The 21448-nt window shown below is 43.7% G+C and overlaps 1 protein-coding gene across 2 annotated transcripts in view; it reads left to right on the top strand.

Moving 5' to 3' along the window:
* The first annotated feature begins 15833 nt into the window (after positions 1–15833).
* IPO5 (importin 5) overlaps positions 15834–21448 on the top strand; it is a 48037-nt gene continuing 42422 nt past the window's right edge. Inside the window, exons 1-2 of one of the 2 annotated variants that reach the window (XM_064143864.1) lie at positions 15834–16058; positions 20975–21055. In XM_064143864.1, coding sequence (XP_063999934.1) covers positions 15963–16058; positions 20975–21055 — 177 coding nt within the window. In that variant the 5' untranslated portion in view covers positions 15834–15962. The remainder of the gene's footprint in view (positions 16059–20974; positions 21056–21448) is intronic. The other variant, XM_064143865.1, reaches the window with a different exon arrangement.

Raw genomic sequence — 21448 nt, 5'->3', positions numbered from 1 at the left:
CCCAGCACTTCTGGGCAACCTTCAGCAGCTCCATTTACAACACCTCCATTGTGCCACATGACTTAACCACAGCCACAATGCACAAGTAGTCCCATCCAGATGTGGCTCTGTTTGTCCTGTACAAGGCCTCATCACTGAAAGCCCCTTCTTCCAGAGCTTTGGTGTTGCATTTTTCTCCTCTTATCAGGAAAGTTGTTATTTCTCATCACTAAAGCCCTTGGGCAACGGCAACTCGTGCGTGCTGCTCCAGCTGTGCTAAGTATAGCATCCCCCGCAGACAGCATGATGCAGGCGTAGACACATCCAGGACAACTCAGAATTTTATCTTGTGAGCTCCCAAAGCCTGCTGCCATTGCTGAAGGAGGCCAGTTGTCATCACACCAGCCATGCACTAGAAACAAGTGGGCAGACTGCTGACAATCAAAGGCACTTCAAGGAAGGCGGTGGGAAGAGCGAGACAGTTGTATGTGCTCTCGGGGGCTTTGGCATGGAGATAAATCTCACACAGCATAAGAAGCAGAGATGAACCATGCCACAGCATGAAAACTGCTCGTGCTGTCTGTGCTGCATGTGTGTGGGAGGCAACACTGATGGCCCTCAGAGCTTGATCATCCAATTCCACATGGGTGGTGGCCTCAGAGGCTGTGTAAGTTTCTTTAAATGCACTAAGAGTAATCACTACCAAGCATTTTCTTGCCTCTAACATGAATCATAGAATCATAGAATCAACCAGGTTGGAAGACACCTTCAAGATCAGCCAGTCCAATCTATCACCCAGCCCTATCCAGTCATTTAGACCATGGCACTAAATGCCTCAGACAGGCTTCTCTTGAACACCTCAAGGGATGGTGACTCCACCACCTCCCTGGGCAGCCCATTCCAATGCCAATCACTCTCTCTGGCAACAACTTCCTCCTAACATCCAGCCTAGACCTCCCCTGGCACAACTTGAGACTGTGTCCCCCTTATTCTGTTGCTGGTTGCCTGGGAGAAGAGACCCACCCCCACCTGGCTACAACCTCCCTTCAGGTAGTTGTAGCCATGCCCCTAGCCAAAGCAAGCACACCTTGCCTGCCATGTGCTTGCCACTATCACAAAAATTAGGCTGTGTTTATTTGGGAAACTGAACTATTGTTGGCCACACAAATCTTGCAGTCCTTTACTTAGCAGGGAAAAAAAACTTCTCTTAATTGGATCCTTTCTGAGATCTAACCATTAAAAAAAATTCTTGAGATACACATTTCACAGGCAGATGCTTTCACTGAATGGCTCATTTGCACTGTGCCACGTAAATGACTTCTCAGACATGTGGCAGCACTACTCAGTATATCCAAGAGCTGCTGGTTGCCTGGAGAATGCTACATACTAAGCAGGATGCTGCTGGCATCAGCATGCTGGTTTCTTGTCTAACAAGATAAGCAAAAGTCTATTTGAATTCATAGTCTGTTTGGGGAAAAGAGTGTTTCCTTCTGGGAAATAATTTCAGGATATCCTCTATAAATTTTTGTGGCTGAAAACCACACAATTCCTTACGTAAAAAAAATTCCCATTGAGAACAAAAATTGGCACACCGAGTCCAGCTTAAAATTCTAACTTGGCACCTTCTCTGAATGGGAAGCAGCTTCAGATATTTTATGGGAAATCAGAAACTTGAAAAGAATTCTCAAAGTTCTGTTTTTTAATGGCTGGAGAAAGCCATCTGTCCTAATGTCTTCAGTTTAATATCTCCAATGCTTTGTCATCACCCATTGATAGATATTCCTGATGGGTGTGTGGCAGTGTGCTAGTTTGAAGCTAGCTAGAATGTTTTGGTGAGGATTAGATCACAGGCTGTGAAAGAGAAACAAATGATGATGTCTGCTTCACTCATAGGCTTGCTGAGATGCATAAGAACAAGAGTATAAACATAGACAAGGCAGTTCAAGCACTGCCTGAACTCTGGGCTGAATTTCTCTCTAACCTCATCCTCCATCTCTCTGATTAATCTACCTGCTTCCTAACCCCCCTGGCCAACCCTCCATTCTTCCTTGGGACACAAGGCAACATCTGGGGTAAGGTAGAGGGGTGGGAGAAGGTGGAAGGGCAGTTGGGAGCCCCTCCTGGGGACTCAGGTTTCTGGGAGGGCTGCTGTGTTTCTGTATTACCGTTTACCTTGTATATTTCTGTATATAACTGTATATACTGCAAATATCTGCTTGCATATTCTGCTAAGCTGTAAATATAAGCTTCATTCACATTTCCAGAGCCAACCGAGTCTAGTCTGGGTGATTTCCAAAGTGGGGGGTGGGGGTGGTGGGGAACACCCAAACCACCACAGGCAGATGCTTGATACTAGAGAATGATGAGCCCAGGCTAAGGAGGACATGACTTTCCACATAGGAGCAACATACACAGGGGGGAAGGCAGGAGAGAGGACCATCAGACTCACAGGGAAACCCACAACATAATTTTCACTTCTAACCTGCCACCTCCACCACTTAACTCTCCTGGGCCTTTTTTTCCCTTTTCTTTTTCTTTTTTTTTTTTTCAGTTCTTCTGAATCTTTGTTGCTGTTTTCCAAAATAGAATTACATCCTTCCAAGTAAAGCACACTTATTTATGACTGTGGTGCCAAAGGAAGCTAAGTGTCACAAGAGCCATGAAAACACTTCTCTGTCCGTCCCCTTCTCCAAGCAACCTACTTTCCAAGCTAAGCATGGGTTACCTGGGAAGACTTCTACAATTATAACACATTCAGAATCTGATACACAGACTGTAGCAGACAAAAACAGTGACTGAAACATGTCCAGCATCCAAACAAGAACAGACAACACAGAGGTAAAACAACACACATCCACTTTTCCCATAGATTTTTCTCTTTATACTGCATTATCACAGTATCACAGTATCACAGTACCACAGTATCACCAAGGTTGGAAGAGATCTCATAGATCATCAAGTCCAACCCTTTACCACAGAGCTCAAGGCTACACCATGGCACCAAGTGCCACGTCCAATCCTGCCTTGAACAGCTCCAGGGACGGCGACTCCACCACCTCCCCGGGCAGCCCATTCCAGTGTCCAATGACTCTCTCAGTGAAGAACTTTCTCCTCACCTCCAGCCTAAATCTCCCCTGGCACAGCTTGAGGCTGTGTCCTCTCGTTCTGGTGCTGGCCACCTGAGAGAAGAGAGCAACCTCCTTCTGGCTACAACCTCCCCTCAGGTAGTTGTAGACAGCAATAAGGTCTCCCCTGAGCCTTCTTTTCTCCAGGCTAAAGAATTATATGCCTAAGGGGGAAAAAATATGGGACAGAATTTTTTGCTGGTCCAGTGTGGCATTGATTTCCTTTGACAATTTTTGAGAACAACAGAATGGCTCTGTCTCTACATTTCTGAAGCATTTGTATCAGCAGGTAAAAAAAACAACCAACAAACAAAAAACCCAAGCCAAAACAATATAAACAAACACCAAATCCACAAACAAAGAAACAAAAACCGTTAATCTGAGGAAAATGAAAACCAAGGAACAGCCCTGAAGAAGACTTTTCTGCACATTTATCATGTCATGCTTTCTTGCAGGTAGTTTTAATTCCATTTTACTACAGTAATTTTAAATAGAAACCTTGTCAACACATTTTGCCTCAGTATTTTTATTTGACCACTACCATGACTGGATTTTAGATACAATAAAAATGCTGGAGGGAAAAATGACTGGACTTTAGAATCATAGAATCAATCAGGTTGGAAGAGACTTCTGAAGGGACATTGTAGCCAGGTGGGGGGTGGCCTCTTCTCCCAGGCAACCAGCAAGAGAACAAGGGGACGCAGTCTCAAGTTGTGCCAGGGGAGGTGTAGGCTGGATGTTAGGAGGAAGTTCTTGCCAGAGACAGTGATTTGCATTGGAATGGGCTGCCCAGGGAGGTGGTGGAGGCACCATCCCTCGTCCCTGGAGGTGTTCAGGAAAAGACTGGATAAGGCACTTGGTGCCATGGTCTAGTTGACTGGATAGGTCTGGGTGCTAGGTTGGCCTGGATGATCTTGGAGGTCTCTTCCAACCTGGTTAATTCTATCATTCTATGATTCTATGATCATCCAGTCCAATCACTTACCAAAATTGCCAGAATACCCTGTCCCACAAAAAAACTTCAATAGATAAATATGATCTTTCTTGAAAGATCTTTGTTATCTCATGAGATTCCCTCAAAATCAGTATTTGCCTGTTCAGGTTACCCAGAGGGATGGTGACTTTTAAACCTCGTTTAGATGGCTGTTACTGTTTGCCAGTATTTATTACCTGCAATATAGCTTACTTGAAAGAGATAAACCATCCATCAATAGGACATGCCCCTTTGGCAGTTGTTTTATCGACTGTTCCAAGCATCATTCTTTTTCATTAAATGTTTCATCACACATCTGTCTGCCTTTCATCTTGTTCTTGCAAAAAAACCCCTCCATGGCAAACTACCATTGACACATCACCCCCTGCAATGGATGAGCTTGTGTGAGGTGTTTATGGTTTGCATTTTCTTTTCAATCTCACCCTACAGAAAGAAGACAAGCAAAAGGTAGTAAGTTTTACTGAACCATATAAAAAAAATCCTAACAGATATTTTCAGCCACCCAGCCCTTCACAGAATTTCTTAGATTGGAAAAGACCTTCAAGATCATTGAGTCCAATCATTAGTTTCACACTGACAAGTCCCTGACTAAACCAAAGCCCTCAGCAAAACATCTAATCGGTGCCATGGTCTAGATGACTGGATAGGGCTGGGAGATAGGTTGGACTGGATGATCTTGGAGGTCTCTTCCAACCTGGTTGATTCTATGTTTCTAATCACTATGAATTGCTATGGTTGGTAAGGACCACCAGGATCAGCCAGTCCAACCTGCATCCCAGCATCCTTCATCACTAGACCATAGCCTCAAGCACCACATCCACTCTTTTCTTAAACACCTTCAGGGATGGCAACTCCACCACCTCCCTGGGCAGCCTGTTCCAGTGCCTGACCACCCACTCAGTAAAGAATTTCCTCCCAACATCCAACCTAAACCTCCCCTGATGCAACTTGAGGCCATTTCCTCTTGTTCTATCATTAGTAATTCAGGAGAAGAGACCAGCTCCAGCCTCACTACAACCTCCTTTTAGGTAGTTGTAAAGGGCAATAAGCCCTTCAACATAGTGTTCAAATACAAGGTATTTATACTATTCACACTTATTTACATATTATATTCAAATAGGTTAAAAATAGAATCATATAACATGAGAATACTACCAAAACCATATTCCTGTTGCTGTAGAAACTGAGCTTGATTTTTTTCTGCTACACTAGTGCAAAGCAATTAACATGCAAACGAACATCTTGGCACCTTGACATTTTAGGTTGATTATGGTGTAAGGCACAACAAAGAGACAGTTGAAATGTTTTTCTTTTAAAAAATAAAAAAACAAAAAGAAACAAACAAAAGCAACAACAATAATAAAAAACCACCCAATAAGAAGTGTTTTCAGGCAGAGCTGGAGGAGCAGTTTGTGGCCGTTTGAGCTAGATTTCTAGCTGAATTCAAGAAAGATGTTGAGGTGCTGGAACATGTCCAGAGAAGGGCAACAAAGCTGGTGAGGGGCCTGGAGCACAAATCCTATGAGGAGAGGTTGAGGGAGCTGGGGGTGTGCAGCCTGGAGAAGAGGAGGCTCAGGGGTGATCTTATTACTGTCTACAACTACCTGAAGGGGCATTGTAGCCAGGTGGGGGGTGGCCTCTTCTCCCAGGCAACCAGCAATAGAACAAGGGGACACAGTCTCAAGTTGTGCCAAGGTAGGTATAGGCTGGATGTTAGGAAGAAGTTCTTCACAGAGAGAGTGATTTCCCATTGGAATGGGCTGCCCAGGGAGGTGGTGGAGGCACCGTCCCTGGGGGTCTTCAAGAAAAGACTGGATGAGGCACTTAGTGCCGTGGTCTAGTTGACTGGATAGGGCTGGGTGCTAGGTTGGACTGGATGATCTTGGAGGTCTCTTCCAACCTGGTTGATTCTATGATTCTAAGAGGTGAACATTCTAGGGATAGGCCATATAATGGCAACAATGGATAAGTTAATATCATTTCATTGGAGCACCAAGAGCTTTATGTCTAGAAGCACAGCTTGGACCTTCCCATTGCTGCTTTTCCTGCTTCAGCTGCACCTGCTGCTATCTTCCTCTGCTGCTCTTTTCACTGCTGCTGCTTTTGCTGCTCCACTGCCACTTGACCCCTTCCCCATCCTTGTTAAGGTTATTATTTTTCTCTAGTCGTTTATTTCTCCTTATACTGTTATATTTAAACTATAAGAAATACAAATTGATTTTTCCCTAACTTCTCAAAGGAAAAAATCTGTGAGGAGTTTATTCTAGTGGGGGAGGGATCCACCCTAACCCAGGACAAAGTTAAGAAGTATAAAGAACAAAAACAACCATCAGCATAGAGAAAAGAGACACTGTACATTCCTTCCCAAACAGTATGCAGGATCCAACAATATATTGTTCAAGTTCCAATATTATCTTTTCAGCCTGACTGAAGTGACAAATATTGTACCCTATCTTTGGCATAAAAAAGAATCACAGACTCCTAACAAATAGATGCAATGACAGCACAAAGAATATAACTACCTTATGTGAGACTTTTGATGAAAGAGAGGTACAGAAACGTAATGCTAGAAAGCTAGAAGAAACAAGAAGTAAAAAAAAAGGACTTTCTAGACTTCCAAGATTGGTATTCAGGGCAATTAACACTAAATTAAAACTAAACTAGATTAAACTGAAACTCTTTGGAGCTCAATGTCTTGCAGACTGTTCTCAGTCTCCATTCTTATTTAAAAAAAAATAAAATCAAATCTTCTTTTAATTAAACAATTTGACCTTCATTCTTCTTCAGGAACAATTCACTTTCTAAGGGATAATGAAAAACAACAGAGTGGAACCAATTCCACTTCATACTTTATGTCTAACAAACCTCACAAGCTGCAAGCAAGAATGGAATTTAATGACTGGGAGAGGTCAGAATTCATAGAATCATAGAATCAACCAGGTTGGAAGAGACTCCAAGATCATTCAGTCCACCCTAGCACTCAGCCCTATCCAGTCAACTACACCATGGCACTAAATGCCTCAGCCAGGCTTTTCTTGAACACCTCCAGGGACGGTGACTCCACCACCTCCCTGGGCAGCCCATTCCAATGCCAATCACTCTCTCTGGGAAGAACTTCCTCCTCTGTGTTCAGTTTTGGGCTCCCCAATTTAAAAGGGACAGGGATCTGCTGGAGAGGGTCCATCAGAGGGCTAGAGGATGATCAGGGGACTGAAGGGTATGGCTTATGAGGAGAGGCTAAGGGACCTGGGGCTTTTTAGTCTGGAGAAGAGAAGACTGAAAGGGGATTTAATAAATGTTTATAAACATCTGAGGGATGGTCTGGAGAGAGGGCACAGGCTCTTCTCACTTTCTCCCTGTGATAGGACAAGGAGCAACAGGTGTAAGTTGCAGCACAGGAAGTTCCACCTCAACACAAGGGAGAATTTCTTCACTGTAAGGGTCACAGAGCACTGGAACAGGCTCCCCAGAGAGGTTGTGGAGTCTCCTCCTCTGGAGTCTTTCATGGCCTGTCTGGATGTGTTCCTCTGTGATCTGTGCTAGATTGTGTGGTCCTGCTCTTGCAGGGGGGTTGGACTCGATGATCCCTCTGGGTCCCTTCCAACCCCTGACATCCTGTGATCCTGTGAACTTGTATTCTGCACCTATATTTGCTTCTTTCTTCCAATCACAAGGCATTGATTCCCTAGTAGTGATCATTTCTCCACTCCATGAAGCCATGCTTCTATTAGAGTAACCCAAAGGTACATTGGTTGTTTTGCCACTATCACTTGACCAAACAACACCTACTTCTATACCTATCTTGTGTCCATATGTCCTTCTATCTGCTTAGCAAAGATAATGAGTAACTGACTGAATTTCAGGTCTCTTTATCTCCTTCTTCTTCTTTCCTTTTTTTTTAAACATGGATTGCTTAATAATTTATTTGCAATGAGTCAAGTTTTCATTTTTTTTCTTAGTTTATTATTAAAACCAGCCCTTTTAAATTAACATTTCCTATAATCTCTCAGAGGTGTGTTGAAACGGTTAACATTAGCTAAAGAATTATAAAGTTGTGACACATATAATATATTATTTGCAAAAAAAAAAAAATGGCAAGAGATTTATGAGATAAATCATAAAGGAAATTTTACATTCAATGTGTTTTGAGCATATGACTCATAGAATCAACCAGGTTGGAAGAGACCTCCAAGATCAGCCAGGCCAACCTAGCACCCAGCCCTATTCAGTCAACTAGACTATGGCACTAAGTGCCTCATCCAGTCTTTTCCTGAACACCTCCAGGGACAGTGCCTCCACCACCCCCCTGGGCAGCCCATTCCAATGCCAATCACTCTCTCTGGGAAGAACTTCCTCCTAACATCCAGTCTATACTTTCCCTGGCACAACTTGAGACTGTGTCCCCTTGTTCTATTGCTGGTTGCCTGGGAGAAGAGGCCACCCCCCACCTGGCTACAATGTCCCTTCAGGTAGTTGCAGACAGCAGTGAGGTCTGCCCTGAGCCTCCTCTTCTCCAGGCTAAACACCGCCAGCTCCCTCAGCCTCTCCTCATAGGATTTGTGTTCCAGGCCCCTCACCAGCTTTGTTGCCCTTTTCTGGACACGTTCCAGCACCTCAACATCTCTCTTGAATTGAGGAGCCCAGAACTGGACACAGGACTCAAGGTGTACTTAACAATGAATCTCAGTAATTTGGAAATGCACTGTCTTATAATTAAGTAGTTATTATTACAGAATATTCTTCCTTCCAATACATGTTTCAAATATAAGCCCATTATTGTGCCAAACTAATTGATGCTCTGCCTAATGTACAAACAATTGCAAGTTTGATTCCTGCTGAAAGGTCTATTTTTCCATCACTACAGCAAAATGGGTTGAATTTTGACTATTTAGCGATCTGTTTTCTCCCATGCATGGGGAAAGCTGGAAGAAGAAATGAAGTTGTGCAACAGAATGGCAGAATCAGTTCTTGGGGGGGGGAGAGCAAGAACTACAGCTGAGTCATTCTGGTAAGCCAACCTAGATATAGAAATAATGAATTTCCAGAGTAATTTTCATTATTTTACATTATTTCTGATTAATATCTGATGCAATGTCAAACCTAAATTACATCTGACAGCAAGAGAGCTGTTAAGTTACCATCTTGGTACAGGAAGACCTTTTCAGTAGGAAAAGAAACATTTTTGGAAGGAGCTGAGCAGGTATTCCAGAGCATCGTGTTCATTGGGTCAAAAATATATTGCTTTAATTTTGTTCTCTGTACTTACTAAATAGGCTGCACAATTAAAAGGGCAGTGAGTAACCAGTAGAAGCACACAAAAACGGTTGTGAATCTGCTTGTTTCTGTGCAGCCTGGCAAGAGGCTTTGAGCACAGCGACTTGCAGAAGAAATAAATATGTAATCAGACCTGCCAACAATCGCTCATTCAAAAACACATTCCTTCACACTGAATTCATTTTAAGGTTGTCAGGTTTTGCCCTCTAGGGAGAAAGAACATTTACTGCGGATATTATGAGACATTGTCAAAAACCTCACTGCTACTCATTCCCTAGGGACTCTGAAGTGGCTCACACAATGGCAACGTGCTTATTTTGGAACAATGGTGTTCATGTTCATGGCTTGCTTTTAAAAGCAATGCTCCCTTTCCATGCCAGGGAGGCATCGTTCATAGACCTGCCTTTGAAACTTTAGCAGGTTGCTCAGGTGTTTTACTGTAGTTTAGGCTAACACAGAAAGTTTCTTTACCCTGTGGAAACCTCTGTGACAAGGCTTTGTTCAGAACAACTTGTCAGACAGATGCTCTTGACAAACTGCCTTCATAAAAGCAACAATATCACTGAAGTAATCTATAAATCTTCCACAAAAATTGGATTCTGTAACACTGAATTCAATTCCAAGAAAGGAACACTATGAATTAATAGGTTTCTAATTTGTTTTTTTGGTACAAGCTACTCCCCTGTGTCTTCTTGTTGTTATCAACTAAAACTGATTTATATTTTCATACTTCACTCATTTTTCTTCAACACAAACCTAATGAGTTTTTTTTTGCATTCTTCCCAACCTCGGTGCTGTCAATATATCAAATCATGCAGTGAGAGAGGCCTTTCTATGCACATGCAAATCACCTGGGAAGTGATGATTACATCAAGAACTGAGGATTGTCTCAACAAAGATAACATAAGATGTGTCACATTTGCCCACCAAGACAGCAGCTGCCCAGGGTGGGTGGCGGAAAGAACCCCTGGAATGTGCAAAGAGGATAAGCACATCCTGGGTGGTTTGCATGATAAGGCCACTACTGCCCCGGGATGGGTGTGGTAAACAGGTAGGAGGCAAAGAGGGCTGGAGGCCACTTTGTCACTGATCCCAGCAAGCACACAGGAAAATCCCCTGGAAGTGATACCTGGAAGTCATATATGCATTGTAATGTGACTAGGGTGTGGGGCCAGGTGAAGCTGTATAAAAATCCCATACCTGCTCAGTGGAGGAAAAACATCATGAACGTGCTGGAACTTGGCAGGATCCCTGGATGTCTCCCCTCCTCCCAGTCCAAAGACATCACAAGCCAAAAAGGACCCTGGGACATCTCTCTCCCTCCTCTTGGCTGAAAAGCATCTTGGGGTGGTAATTTCTCTCCTGCTCTCTCTCTTTCTCTCCATTTTACCTCCCCTTCCCTCTCCCTTTCTTCCATTCTATCTTGTTTATTCTATTCTTCAGTGAATAGTCTCACTTTGATGTTCATCCTTGTTTGTGCCTTAATTTCACAAACAGAAATGTTTTAAAGGAACCACATCTCTTTCCTGAGTTCTGGACTGAGACGTGCAGTCCTACAAATATTTGGTTCATAAGTGTGAGAAAGATGCCTACTAAATTAACAAAACCACAGAGTCTTGTCTTGAATTCACAGACCTACACTCACAACAAATACAAACTGCTGGTTTTGCAGTGGTATTTGCACGTGCAGCTTTGTGAAGTTTGACAGAGCACTTGGTACTGCTCTGGCTGTTCAGTAAGTTATCCACCTTGTCTTATGACACAGCAGGCACAGCCTCGATACAGTATTATCTGTAACCTGCACAAAAATCTCATCTCCTACTTCTTCAACTGTATCACTCTTCAATAAAATAACCAGTGGGAAGAGCCTTGTTTGAGAAGTCATCTCCACAGGTTACCTGAGCCCAACACACTTCATTCTGCACTGTCTGGTGATCTCCAGTAAGGTTAGCATGAATCCTTTTACCAGGCATATCTAGTCTGCAAGGATATACTCTGAGACATGAGTTCTGTTTCCTGGGCAGAGCAAAATTTCCTCAGTCTGAGGTTCTCTAAGGGACACTTGACTTTCAGTGAGAAAATCTGTCAGAAGTGAAGTCTATGATGCCTCTTATTTAGCTCTGCATGACCTTCAAATCTTCACAGACAGGGTAGCTTTTCAGATTTGTAGTGTGCAGGATTTGCCATACAATCTGAGTGTGAAGCTTCCATGTCTTGTCTTCAAGATCATCAACCATTCCAATGACTTCAGAAAGTTTCCACCCAACAATTTTGGATCTGAATTGATGGCAACCCTCCAGACTCCCAGCATGCTCACTACCCCACTATTCCTCTGAGATCATGGCTAGACACAGTTGTATCACCTCCATCAAAAACAGACGTGCATTCCCAATACAGAAAAACACAGGTCAGGGCTTCTTGAAGTAGAACTGAAAGAGCAGCATCTCTGTCAGCACTTGTATTAGTTACAGGCATCCCACTTCCTGTGCCTTGGGCATGTGTACTGACTGCTATGCCCTTCCTAAGCTATGGAATCATAGAATCAACCAGGTTGGAAGAGACCTCCAAGATCATCCAGTCCAACCTATCCCCCAGCCTTATCCAATTAACTGCACCATGTCACTAAGTGCCTCATTCAGTCTTTTCTTGAACACCTCCAGGGACAGCAATTCCACCACCTCCCTGGGCAGCCCATTCCAATGGCAAAGATGTGTTGATGGCAGTTGCTAGGAGTGAGTAAAGCTCACCTGTGCACTAAGTCCAGGCAGAGAATCTCCACAATCCCAGCACTGATGACTGTGCTGGTAGGATTTTTTTTGGGTAGGATTTTTTTGGCTGTGTTTCATTTGTTTTATCTTATACAGAGTCAAATCTTGCTCAGTTTGGGATCTTGCAAAGTTCAGGGAAATGATAACAGAAGAAAAGAGGAGCTTTGAGAAATGATGGGGATTTTCAGTCCCCTGAGCTGAACTGGTTTCCTCCTGCACTTAACCCTTAGTCACTGCCACTTGGTAGCCACCTTTTTAGAAAACACAGGTTTTCACCCATCAAAAATGGAGAAGATGGAAGTCTTCCCTTTCTCAGAACTGAGCTGGAAGAGTAAAGCCAGTTCAGGTTTTATTTTGGAAGAAAGTGCCTTTTACAGGCCATGCTCATACAGGCATTGGGAAGTGCAAAATGTCTTTCTCATCTGCTCATTGCAAAGTCTGTTGAATCATAGAATCATAGAATCATAGAATCAACCAGGTTGGAAGAGACCTCCAAGATCATCCAGTCCAACCTAGCACCCAGCCCTAACCAACCAACTAGACATGAAAGAGATCAATGAAGGATTTGTGAAAATTAGTCCACTATTGATGCTCATTACCAACAGATTTGTAATTCTTTGCCTCACCCCAAAGAAATTCTCAGGCATTGTGTAGTCTAAGCAGATAGCCTGCACTACCAAGATAGCTCTTGCCAGCTCCAGCTAGAGCATAGCTTGACACTGACATGAATTTGCTGCATTTCCTTCACTTTTGCTGGAAATCTGCCCTCATGCCCATTTTCTACTATCCTCTGTCCCTTCAGGCTGTCATGATGCATTTCTGTGACATGTAGATGATATGAAATTCATATGGACCATCAACAAATGCTTTAAGTGTACAGTAGATTTCCTGTGGTACAGTTGACATCTTAAGGACTCTAGAAACAGCCTATTGTTACACTTAGTTTTGGATTTAATTTGATTTGTCTTAGTTTCTTAATCATTGATCTACTTTTTTCATCTCTATTACTCTGGCAGAAACCTTACAGCATTCCTCTGACATAACAAAAATCACTTCCCAGCTCTCTCTTTCTTTATAATCCGTTCATGAGAAGAGTCATGATGTTTAATAGATACTTTAATAAAGTTCCTGGTTTTTGAACACTTGAATTTTCAATTTCTTGTTCTGTCTTAATTTTAAAATGTCAGTCAAGTTTCTCTGAACAAACTACAGCTCAACATACTTCTTGGATCTAAATTGTTAGAAGGGATCAAGGCAGTCCTTTTGATTTCTGCTGTTTGATGAATATCATCCTTTCTTTCAATACATGTGGAATAGTTTTCAATGTTTTGTATTGTCATTTGGTGTTTTGGTTTGGTTTTGGAGGGCTGTTTTTTGTTTGTTTGTTGCCTTTTTTTTTATTGGCAGACTGCAGAAGCTGAGCAATACCCAGCAACATCTACATTGCTGCTGACTGCTTTGTGGCTGTATCTCTTTGAGACTTTCTCAAATCCTTTTCCAAACCATTTTTGGTGCTGATACCTACATCTTCACTATAGTTTCTTTTCCACACTTTGGCTTCAAATTTTTCCCAGGTAAGAATGGGACATGGCAGACTATATAATCACATTGCTTTGGAGACATTTTTAATCCCTTGGGACTCTTTTCAATATCCTAAGTATTTTTTACCTATGTGAAGTTTTTGATCTGCTTTCACCAGTCTGCTATGATTTGAAGTGGAACAGCATTGATCTGCTGGGTTTACAAGCAGGGTCTTCTCAATCCAGTGCAGATGCTCCCTTCTATGCTTTGCATACCAGTGCACACTCTATTTGACTGCATTCCTAGAGCTTTATACTACCTGAATTTAATGATCATTATACACAAAGGAACAGAAAGGCACACACACAGCCTCACCATGCTTGCTCTGACAAATTTCAGCCCTGCTTTCCTCTTCCAGGGAACCTCTGACTTTCAACACTGGTAGTCTGAAGGCGATTTTCTAACTGGTTTTAGGTCCTAGAAAAATGATTGCTTTGATTTATCTAGCTGTTAGTCAAAGACAAGTAGAATGTTTTTATGTAACAACCCACTCTCTGCATCTACTGATGGAAAGAAACCAGCATGAGAAAAAAATTCTTCCATGTCCTGTGGTTTACATTCTCTCTCCAAATACCACATTCTTCTGCCAACAATCCTACTGCAGATTTATAAAGAAATGACCATTGTGACAAGATGAAAGCAAATACATTTATTTGTTTACAAATGGAAAGCAAATACATTTGTTTACAAATGGAAAGCAAATACATTTATTTGTTTATAAATGGAAAGCACAAATACATGTATTTGTTTATACGTGGAAAGCAGACAGCAGTGTTACCTAAGTCCATAGAAGCCAACAGGTGATTGAAAGGCAGGAAAACTGTACTTACTTCAAGACCACATCCAAAAGACCCTCCAGGATCTTTGACAAGCTGTAAACAACTAATCCACATAGTTAGGGGCTGAGGACATTTACAGAAGAGAACTTCACATCAGAGAGTATACTTGCTTTCATAATTTGTCTTCACTTTTGGTCCTTCAGACCTTTCTGTGAGGTCAGGACCACCTAATCCTGCCTGCAACTCTGTCTCGATGCACTCAAGAAGGTGTTCTTTTCCCCAGCAGCTCGCTGGCTGCTCTCTCGCGTTCCAGTGCCTACCCAGATGGTACCAGACTGGGCCAGCCACTGCCTCCTGCCTGAACCCCGAACAGCCTGTCTGTGTGCCCCAAGGCAGCAAGCCTGACAACGTTCAAAGCTTCTCACATGCTAGGTCAATACAGGGAATAAATTCGTTGCTGTAGCATACTACTGTCCTTTTAGAACTGATGTAGCTTTGAACAAGATATCTCAAAGGGAATATACACGTGGGGCAACGCGAGGGACACTGGATTCATATGAAGCTGAGCTAGACGAAAATCTATACAATGGTAATACAAACCAGGCTGATGCTTGGGATCCTACACCTTTGGCTTAGACCCTGTGTGCATCTGCCATGCAAACGTTAACGTACATCTATTCCACAAGTCTGCCGTCTGCTGAAGGGTTTCTCTCGCAGTGTGCGAACCCCCACGCAGACCTCAGCAAAGTGCCGCTCAGCAGCTGAGACCCGGTTGGGTCACTGCTCTGCCCCGGCCAGTGAACGAACCACACGCTTCCCCCAGCAGGGCTCCGCCGGTTGGAAGTCAGACACACCTCTCCCCACACCGCCCTCGGCTGGAAGAAGCGGATAGGGAGCGGAGAAGTGAACGACGTCGCCGAAGAACAGAAACAGACGCGGGCACCCCGCGAGGAGCCGCCTGGCAATCTCCCGCGCTTTACGCTCCCTTCCCCCACCGCCCTGCCCCGACCCCGCGCTGCCCCTCCCTGCCCGCACGGCCCGACTGCGCCTCTACCCAATCCCACCCAGAGAGCCAGAATTGCCCACCAATGAGAGTGCCCTTCTGGGCGTTTGCCTGCCTCTGCCTCTCAACCTCAAATTGGTGGCTCGGAGGCGCACCAATAAGACAAGAGGAGACAAACGCCCATTCAGGGACAGCTGTTCAATCGCTTTCTACCCTTGCCCCGAGTCTCCAGAACGTCATAGAGAAGGCAAGCCAATCAGGGCGAGGCCCCGTGCGCTGCAGCCAATGGGAGCGTTCGAGAGCGCGGCAGGCCCCAGAGGGAAGCCGGGAGCCGAGCGCGGCGGCGGTTCCGACTGCAGCTCCGCCTCCTGGCTCCCCGCTGACGGCGCGGCCGGCTTTCCCCCTCCCCGCCTCCCTGTCCCCGCCCGACCGGCCTCGCTCTCTTTCCCTTTCACAGCAATGGCGGCGGCGGCGGCGGAGCGGGAGCAACAGCAGTTCTACCTTCTCCTGGGTAACCTGCTCAGCCCAGACAATGCAGTCCGGAAACAGGCCGAGGTAATGCGTCCGCCTTGCCCTGGCCCTGGGCGCCAAGCCGGCCTGTCAGATCTCCCAGACCTTGCCGGAGGGAGGGAGGGAGGGAAGGAAGGGGGGGGGGGGGGGGGCAGGGAGGTGGCGGGGCCGGATGAGTCCCACGTGTGAGCAGCGGCACCAGCTGCTGCTGGGTCTGCCCAGGCCTTCCCTTTGCTGGCGCTGGTCCTTCGGCCGGGGCGCCGGGCGCTCGCAGCAGTTCTCCCCGGCGGGGCGCGGGGGCGCCGGGCGGTTGCGGCGGTTCTGCCTCGCGGGGCGCGGGGGCAGCTCCGGCCGTTTGCCGAGGGCTGGCGCGTTCAGGCACGGGGGTCTCGCTTCCCCCCTGGCCAGTTCCCGCCCTGGCGGCCCCGCGCGTCTAGTGTCGCTCGGCCCTCGGCCTGCTTGTGTCCACTGCCCCGCGGCGTGCACCGCGACGCCCGTGTGGAGTCCCCCGGGGGCTGTTTCTCCCCCTTGTCCAGGGCGAGACCGGGTCTGAGCTGGCGCCGGCCAGCGTGGTGGAGCACTGCCCCGACTCTGCTAGGGATGGGAGGACAAGCTGGCGGCCGATTATGGGGCCGGTCTTCGCTGTCTCGGAAGCGGGAGAGAACTCCAAAGGAGACTGGGGGTGGTGTCTGCCCTCCGTGAGTGTGGAGCTCTGAGGGGCTTAATTGAAGCGCTTCGCCTGGCCCCGGGGGTCAACTGCTGTTGTAACCGCCTTTCAGCGCCCCCGAAGAGGCCCTCACAGAGGGTCTGTGCCTCCCGGGGCGTGCTGCTTGTGCACGGGCAGGAACGGGGCCGTAGCCTACCTTCCCCCCTCCCCGGCCAGCCGCGCTCCTCTTATGTTGCCACACAGTAGTTGAGTTTTTAACTTTGGAGCGGGCCGTTTATTCAAGTGTTTCGTCAGCTACGAAATATTTCACTAAAAGAAGCATTTTCAATATACTAAGTTCCTCTACTATCAGCAAAAACTTTTCAGAAGTGTTGTTTCAGCTAAAATTCTTTGTGATGAGTAAGCCATGTTAATTCTTTTTCTCTGTCATGCTTAAGACTCCATTGTCAAGCCTAGTAGGGATTCTCTTCCCATTGAATTAAATACTACCGTCTAGGTTTTGCATGAATTCCCACTGCATGGCTGCATCGGGTATTTATCGCTTTCATCACTTGAGCGGTCAGCAGAGTTCAGCACATTGTTTGGTGAAGAATAAAATGTATTGTTGTTCCTGATGCTGCAGTGAAAATTTCTGAAACAAAATAACAGAAATGAGAAGGAGGGAAGGTTTTAGTTTGGGTTTGTTTTGTTTTTTTAGAAAGCTATTGAAGTTCGGTATTGCTGCAAACACTTTCTAGAGAACCAGCAAGAATTATTCTCACATTCCTGAATACAGAAGTGAGATGGAGGTCATTCTCTGGGAACCAAATTTCTTTCACTTCTCAACAACCTGCGTGTAACATAGCAAAATTTCTCACAAATTTTTGAACTTTAATAAAATTGTAACAAGGCAGATTTAGTGGACAGCTCTGTCATAATGCACGTGAAATAAAACATTCTTGGAAAAGTGGTCTAGAACTTGCATTCTTACAGCTGGCATATACTGCCAGAAACTTGTTTGGAATTGGAGTGTTTTGTTTTGTTTTATCTTTATAAATACATGTGTGCTATGGTCTGTCAGAATGAGAAACCATAATTGTCATGATAGATTACCAAGCTTTTCAAGTACATTAGTTTTGTATGCAAATACAAGCAAGTCGTAACACTTTTACTTAACTGCACTCAATCTGGTGTTGGTTTCTGTATATTTCCAATGTGTATTGCAAGTATTTTTATAGTTTAGGATCCTTCAGAATGGAAGGGTCCTCAGGAGGTCTGTAGTGCAATCTCCTGCACAAAGCGGTGTCAGTTGTCAGGTCAGACCAGGTCATTTAGGGCTTTGTCCCGCTGAGTCTTGAAAACTTCTAAGAGTGAAAACTGCACAAGCTCTGCTCCTGCATGATTGTCCTCATTAGAGCAAAGAGGTCTGAACCTCTATCCAATCAACTTCATTATTTCCATTTATGCATGTTGTCTTTCATTCTTCCACTATGCATGACTTTGAAAACCCAGCTCAGCCTTCTTCATGGTGGATTAATAGATTTGTACCTGGAAACAAATCTTTGTATAGCGTAGCTAAATTAACTTTTTTTTAAAGAAGTTGTTCTGATTTTGAAGTATTATCTCTTTGGATGCAAGTATTGCACAGTCTTTGTAATACTTAAAAAAATCTTACAGGACTTCTGTTTTATCTTAAGCACCTATGTAGTTGATCAGATTTTTTTTTAAAGTGTACTTACTGTTGGAAAGCAGTATTGAATACTACTTCCAAATAACTATAGATAAACTGAAGAACAGGTTTTCACTTGTGTCAAATCAAAAAATGGAGTGAGAAAAGGAACTGAAGGAATCATACACCTGTTTGAGTAGGGGTGTAGTGCAAGTTGTGAAAAACTGAAGTGAGGGAGGAAAGTCTAGTCACCTAAACCGTTTTATTTGTGTATATAGGTCTGTGTATCTACTACCAGACTCATAGCTTCTCTGACCAGTTTGTTGAAATTTGGTTCATTCATTTTCTGTCCTGTTAAAAATGACTGGAATGTTGTCTGCTAAATATAAAAGCCTGTCTTTCCCTTATTCATGTCAGTCCTTATGATAGGCACACCTCTTTGTCTTGGCAACTTTAGGGTCTTGTAAAAACTATTTCTCAAATCTGGAAGAACATGAGTACTAAGTGTGGGTAATAAATATTTTCTTGCGTGTATTCAGAAAGTTGGTCCTTCTATGTGAGAAACTTCTTTCTCTGTGTAAGACTGGAATATTTCAGTGAAGAGCCAGCAACACCCACATAGATAGGATGTAGCTGAGGCTTGTAGTAGGATGAGTGGAGTCAGCAAAGTAGTCTTCCACCAGCACAGGGGAAGGTTCTGGGTTTGGCCATAAGTTTCTCTTGCCTGCTTTCCCCTGGTGGTGCTTAGCATCCTCTGAATTCGGGTTACTGAATTGACAGAACTATGCTAGTGAGCAGCTGGATAGATTACTGCCATTTCAACTGAGTTTAAATGGCTCAAAACAGTGTCATCATTATCAGAACTGGCATGAGGAAAACCAGCTTCCACAGTTCTGCTGTCCACAAAGGCATAGCTTCAGGTCCATGCTGAGCCTGTGTTAAGAGAGCTTTATTTTTTCTGTATTTTTTAATTTGTAGATGACTATTTCAATCAATGTTTATATATTGCATTAATCTCAGAAGATTGTCTATTCTGACCCTAAACCTCATTTAATTTTGTAGTCTTGATGAAGTGATTGGATTAAATGCAGGGAGTCATTGGGGATTCAGTCTTAGTGGCTGTGAGTGTATATTAGAATGTGAAGTAAGAACTGATTATCTGAATAAGGCATACTAAGAAACTGGTACAGAAAGTGCGGGGAGGTGATGTCTAATATTAAATGTGTGATGAAGAAACTTTTGAAAATAGTATACTAGCAAAGTATGCAGATTTGCTAGAGTATTAGAAAGAGCTGCAGCAGTAGTAAGAATATAACACCATTTAAAAAATAAAATAAAATTAAAAATAAGTAAGAATATGAAGTAGGCAAGCAGGGAATGGATTGAAATGGACCTACATTCTGTGTAGTGGGCTTGTTCCTTGAGTTCAGGGTAGGATAGCAAGTATTTGGAAAGGGTGGAGTAGTTAATCTTCAAGATTTGTCCATAACAAAATAACTTTCATAGTTAGTAAGTGTGAAACTATTTCTGAATAAGTGATTGCTCTTCAACTTCTAATTCCTTTGCTCTTGCCTATGTAAGTAGTATGTCAGAAACAAGCATTTTTAGTTTTAAAATGCTCACATATACCATGTTTTGAATAGTGAAAGTTATTTTGCTGTGTGCTCAAGCTTCTAAGTAAAAAATCTATTTTAAAGAGCCCTAATGCAATTATGTGCCAGAAGCATGTAAAACAATGTAACTGAATTTATCATTACACTTCCCATTTTAAGAGTATTTGCCTTTCATTAAGAAGGAGACTCTTTAGTCTTTCAGAAATTCAGATCGTAGAATCATAGAATCAGCCAGGTTGGAAGAGACCTCCAAGATCATCCAGTCCAACCTATCCCCCAGCCCTATCCAGTCAACCAGACCATGGCACTGAGTGCCTCATCCAGGCTTTTCTTGAACACCTCCAGGGACAGTGCCTCCACCACCTCCCTGGTCAGCCCATTCCAATGGCAAATCACTCTCTCTGTCAAGAACTTCTCCTAACATCCAGCCTATACTTTCCCCAGCACAACTTGAGACTGTGTCCCCTTGTTCTATTGCTGGTTGCCTGGGAGAAGAGGCCACCCCCCACCTGGCTACAATGTCCCTTCGGGTAGTTGTAGACAGCAATGATAGGAGTTTTAAAAAGAAAACTCCTTACTCAAAATAGGTAGATGTGATGTGTGACTGCCACATGACAGTGTAAAGTCTGTGAAAAGGTTCCTCTGATTTTTTTGACAAGCTATCAGTGGTTATTAACCTGTCAGTTGTATTTCAGTCTTGGGCTTCCAGTGTTCTTAGGTTTTTGATGTGATAGAAGCTATGTTGGCTTTCCAGGAGGATATATGGTCTGTTTATGGTTTATTTCTTAACTCTCGTAAGTGGCCAGTAATGCTTCTATAGGTTGTTCCAATGTGGCAGGCCTAAGACTTGTGATTTTTAAATGTGTCAGATACTTTGATTCTAATACGCTTCTTTGGTGTTCTTTTTTCTCCTATGTTATTTTCTATTGATTGCATGGATACTGAATTTGTTTTAAAGGCAAGTCAATTTGTATTAATGCTTGCACGTGTTTCTAGTGATTGTTTACAATAGACTGCATCCCTTCTTATGCAGGAGGCTTATGAAAGTATTCCTGGACAAACAAAGATCACATTCCTTCTACAAGCAATGAGGAATACTGCAGCTGCTGAGGAGGTACGTCTCTAACTACTGCTATTGTGATGTTCCCTCAACTTACAGTTCAGAGAAATAACTTTCCATTTTGGGATCCTGTGCCTAAATATGTTAAACTTGTATATCATCTGAAACTTTTGTGGTTCTTAAATCAGAATTGGGGAGTAATAAGGTAGTGGTTTTGTATGTTTTATTAACGTGACTTGTGTTTCCTCCTGTTTGGGAAGAATATGGTCATTGAGTCATCTAGAAGCATTACAAAATGAATAGAGAGCAGTATAAGCATTATATATATTTTTTGTTTCCTGTGGGCATGTATTAAGTGATTCTCTTGGTTATTCTTTAATTTTGTAAAGACTCACATACTGTACCAATCAATTATAGAGCTTATTGGTAAAACTGCTACTCAGAGTG

This window comes from Pogoniulus pusillus, chromosome 5, assembly GCF_015220805.1.
Source record: "Pogoniulus pusillus isolate bPogPus1 chromosome 5, bPogPus1.pri, whole genome shotgun sequence".
Taxonomy (NCBI): Eukaryota; Metazoa; Chordata; class Aves; order Piciformes; family Lybiidae; genus Pogoniulus; species Pogoniulus pusillus.
This window is presented reverse-complemented; position numbering and strand designations above follow the sequence as displayed.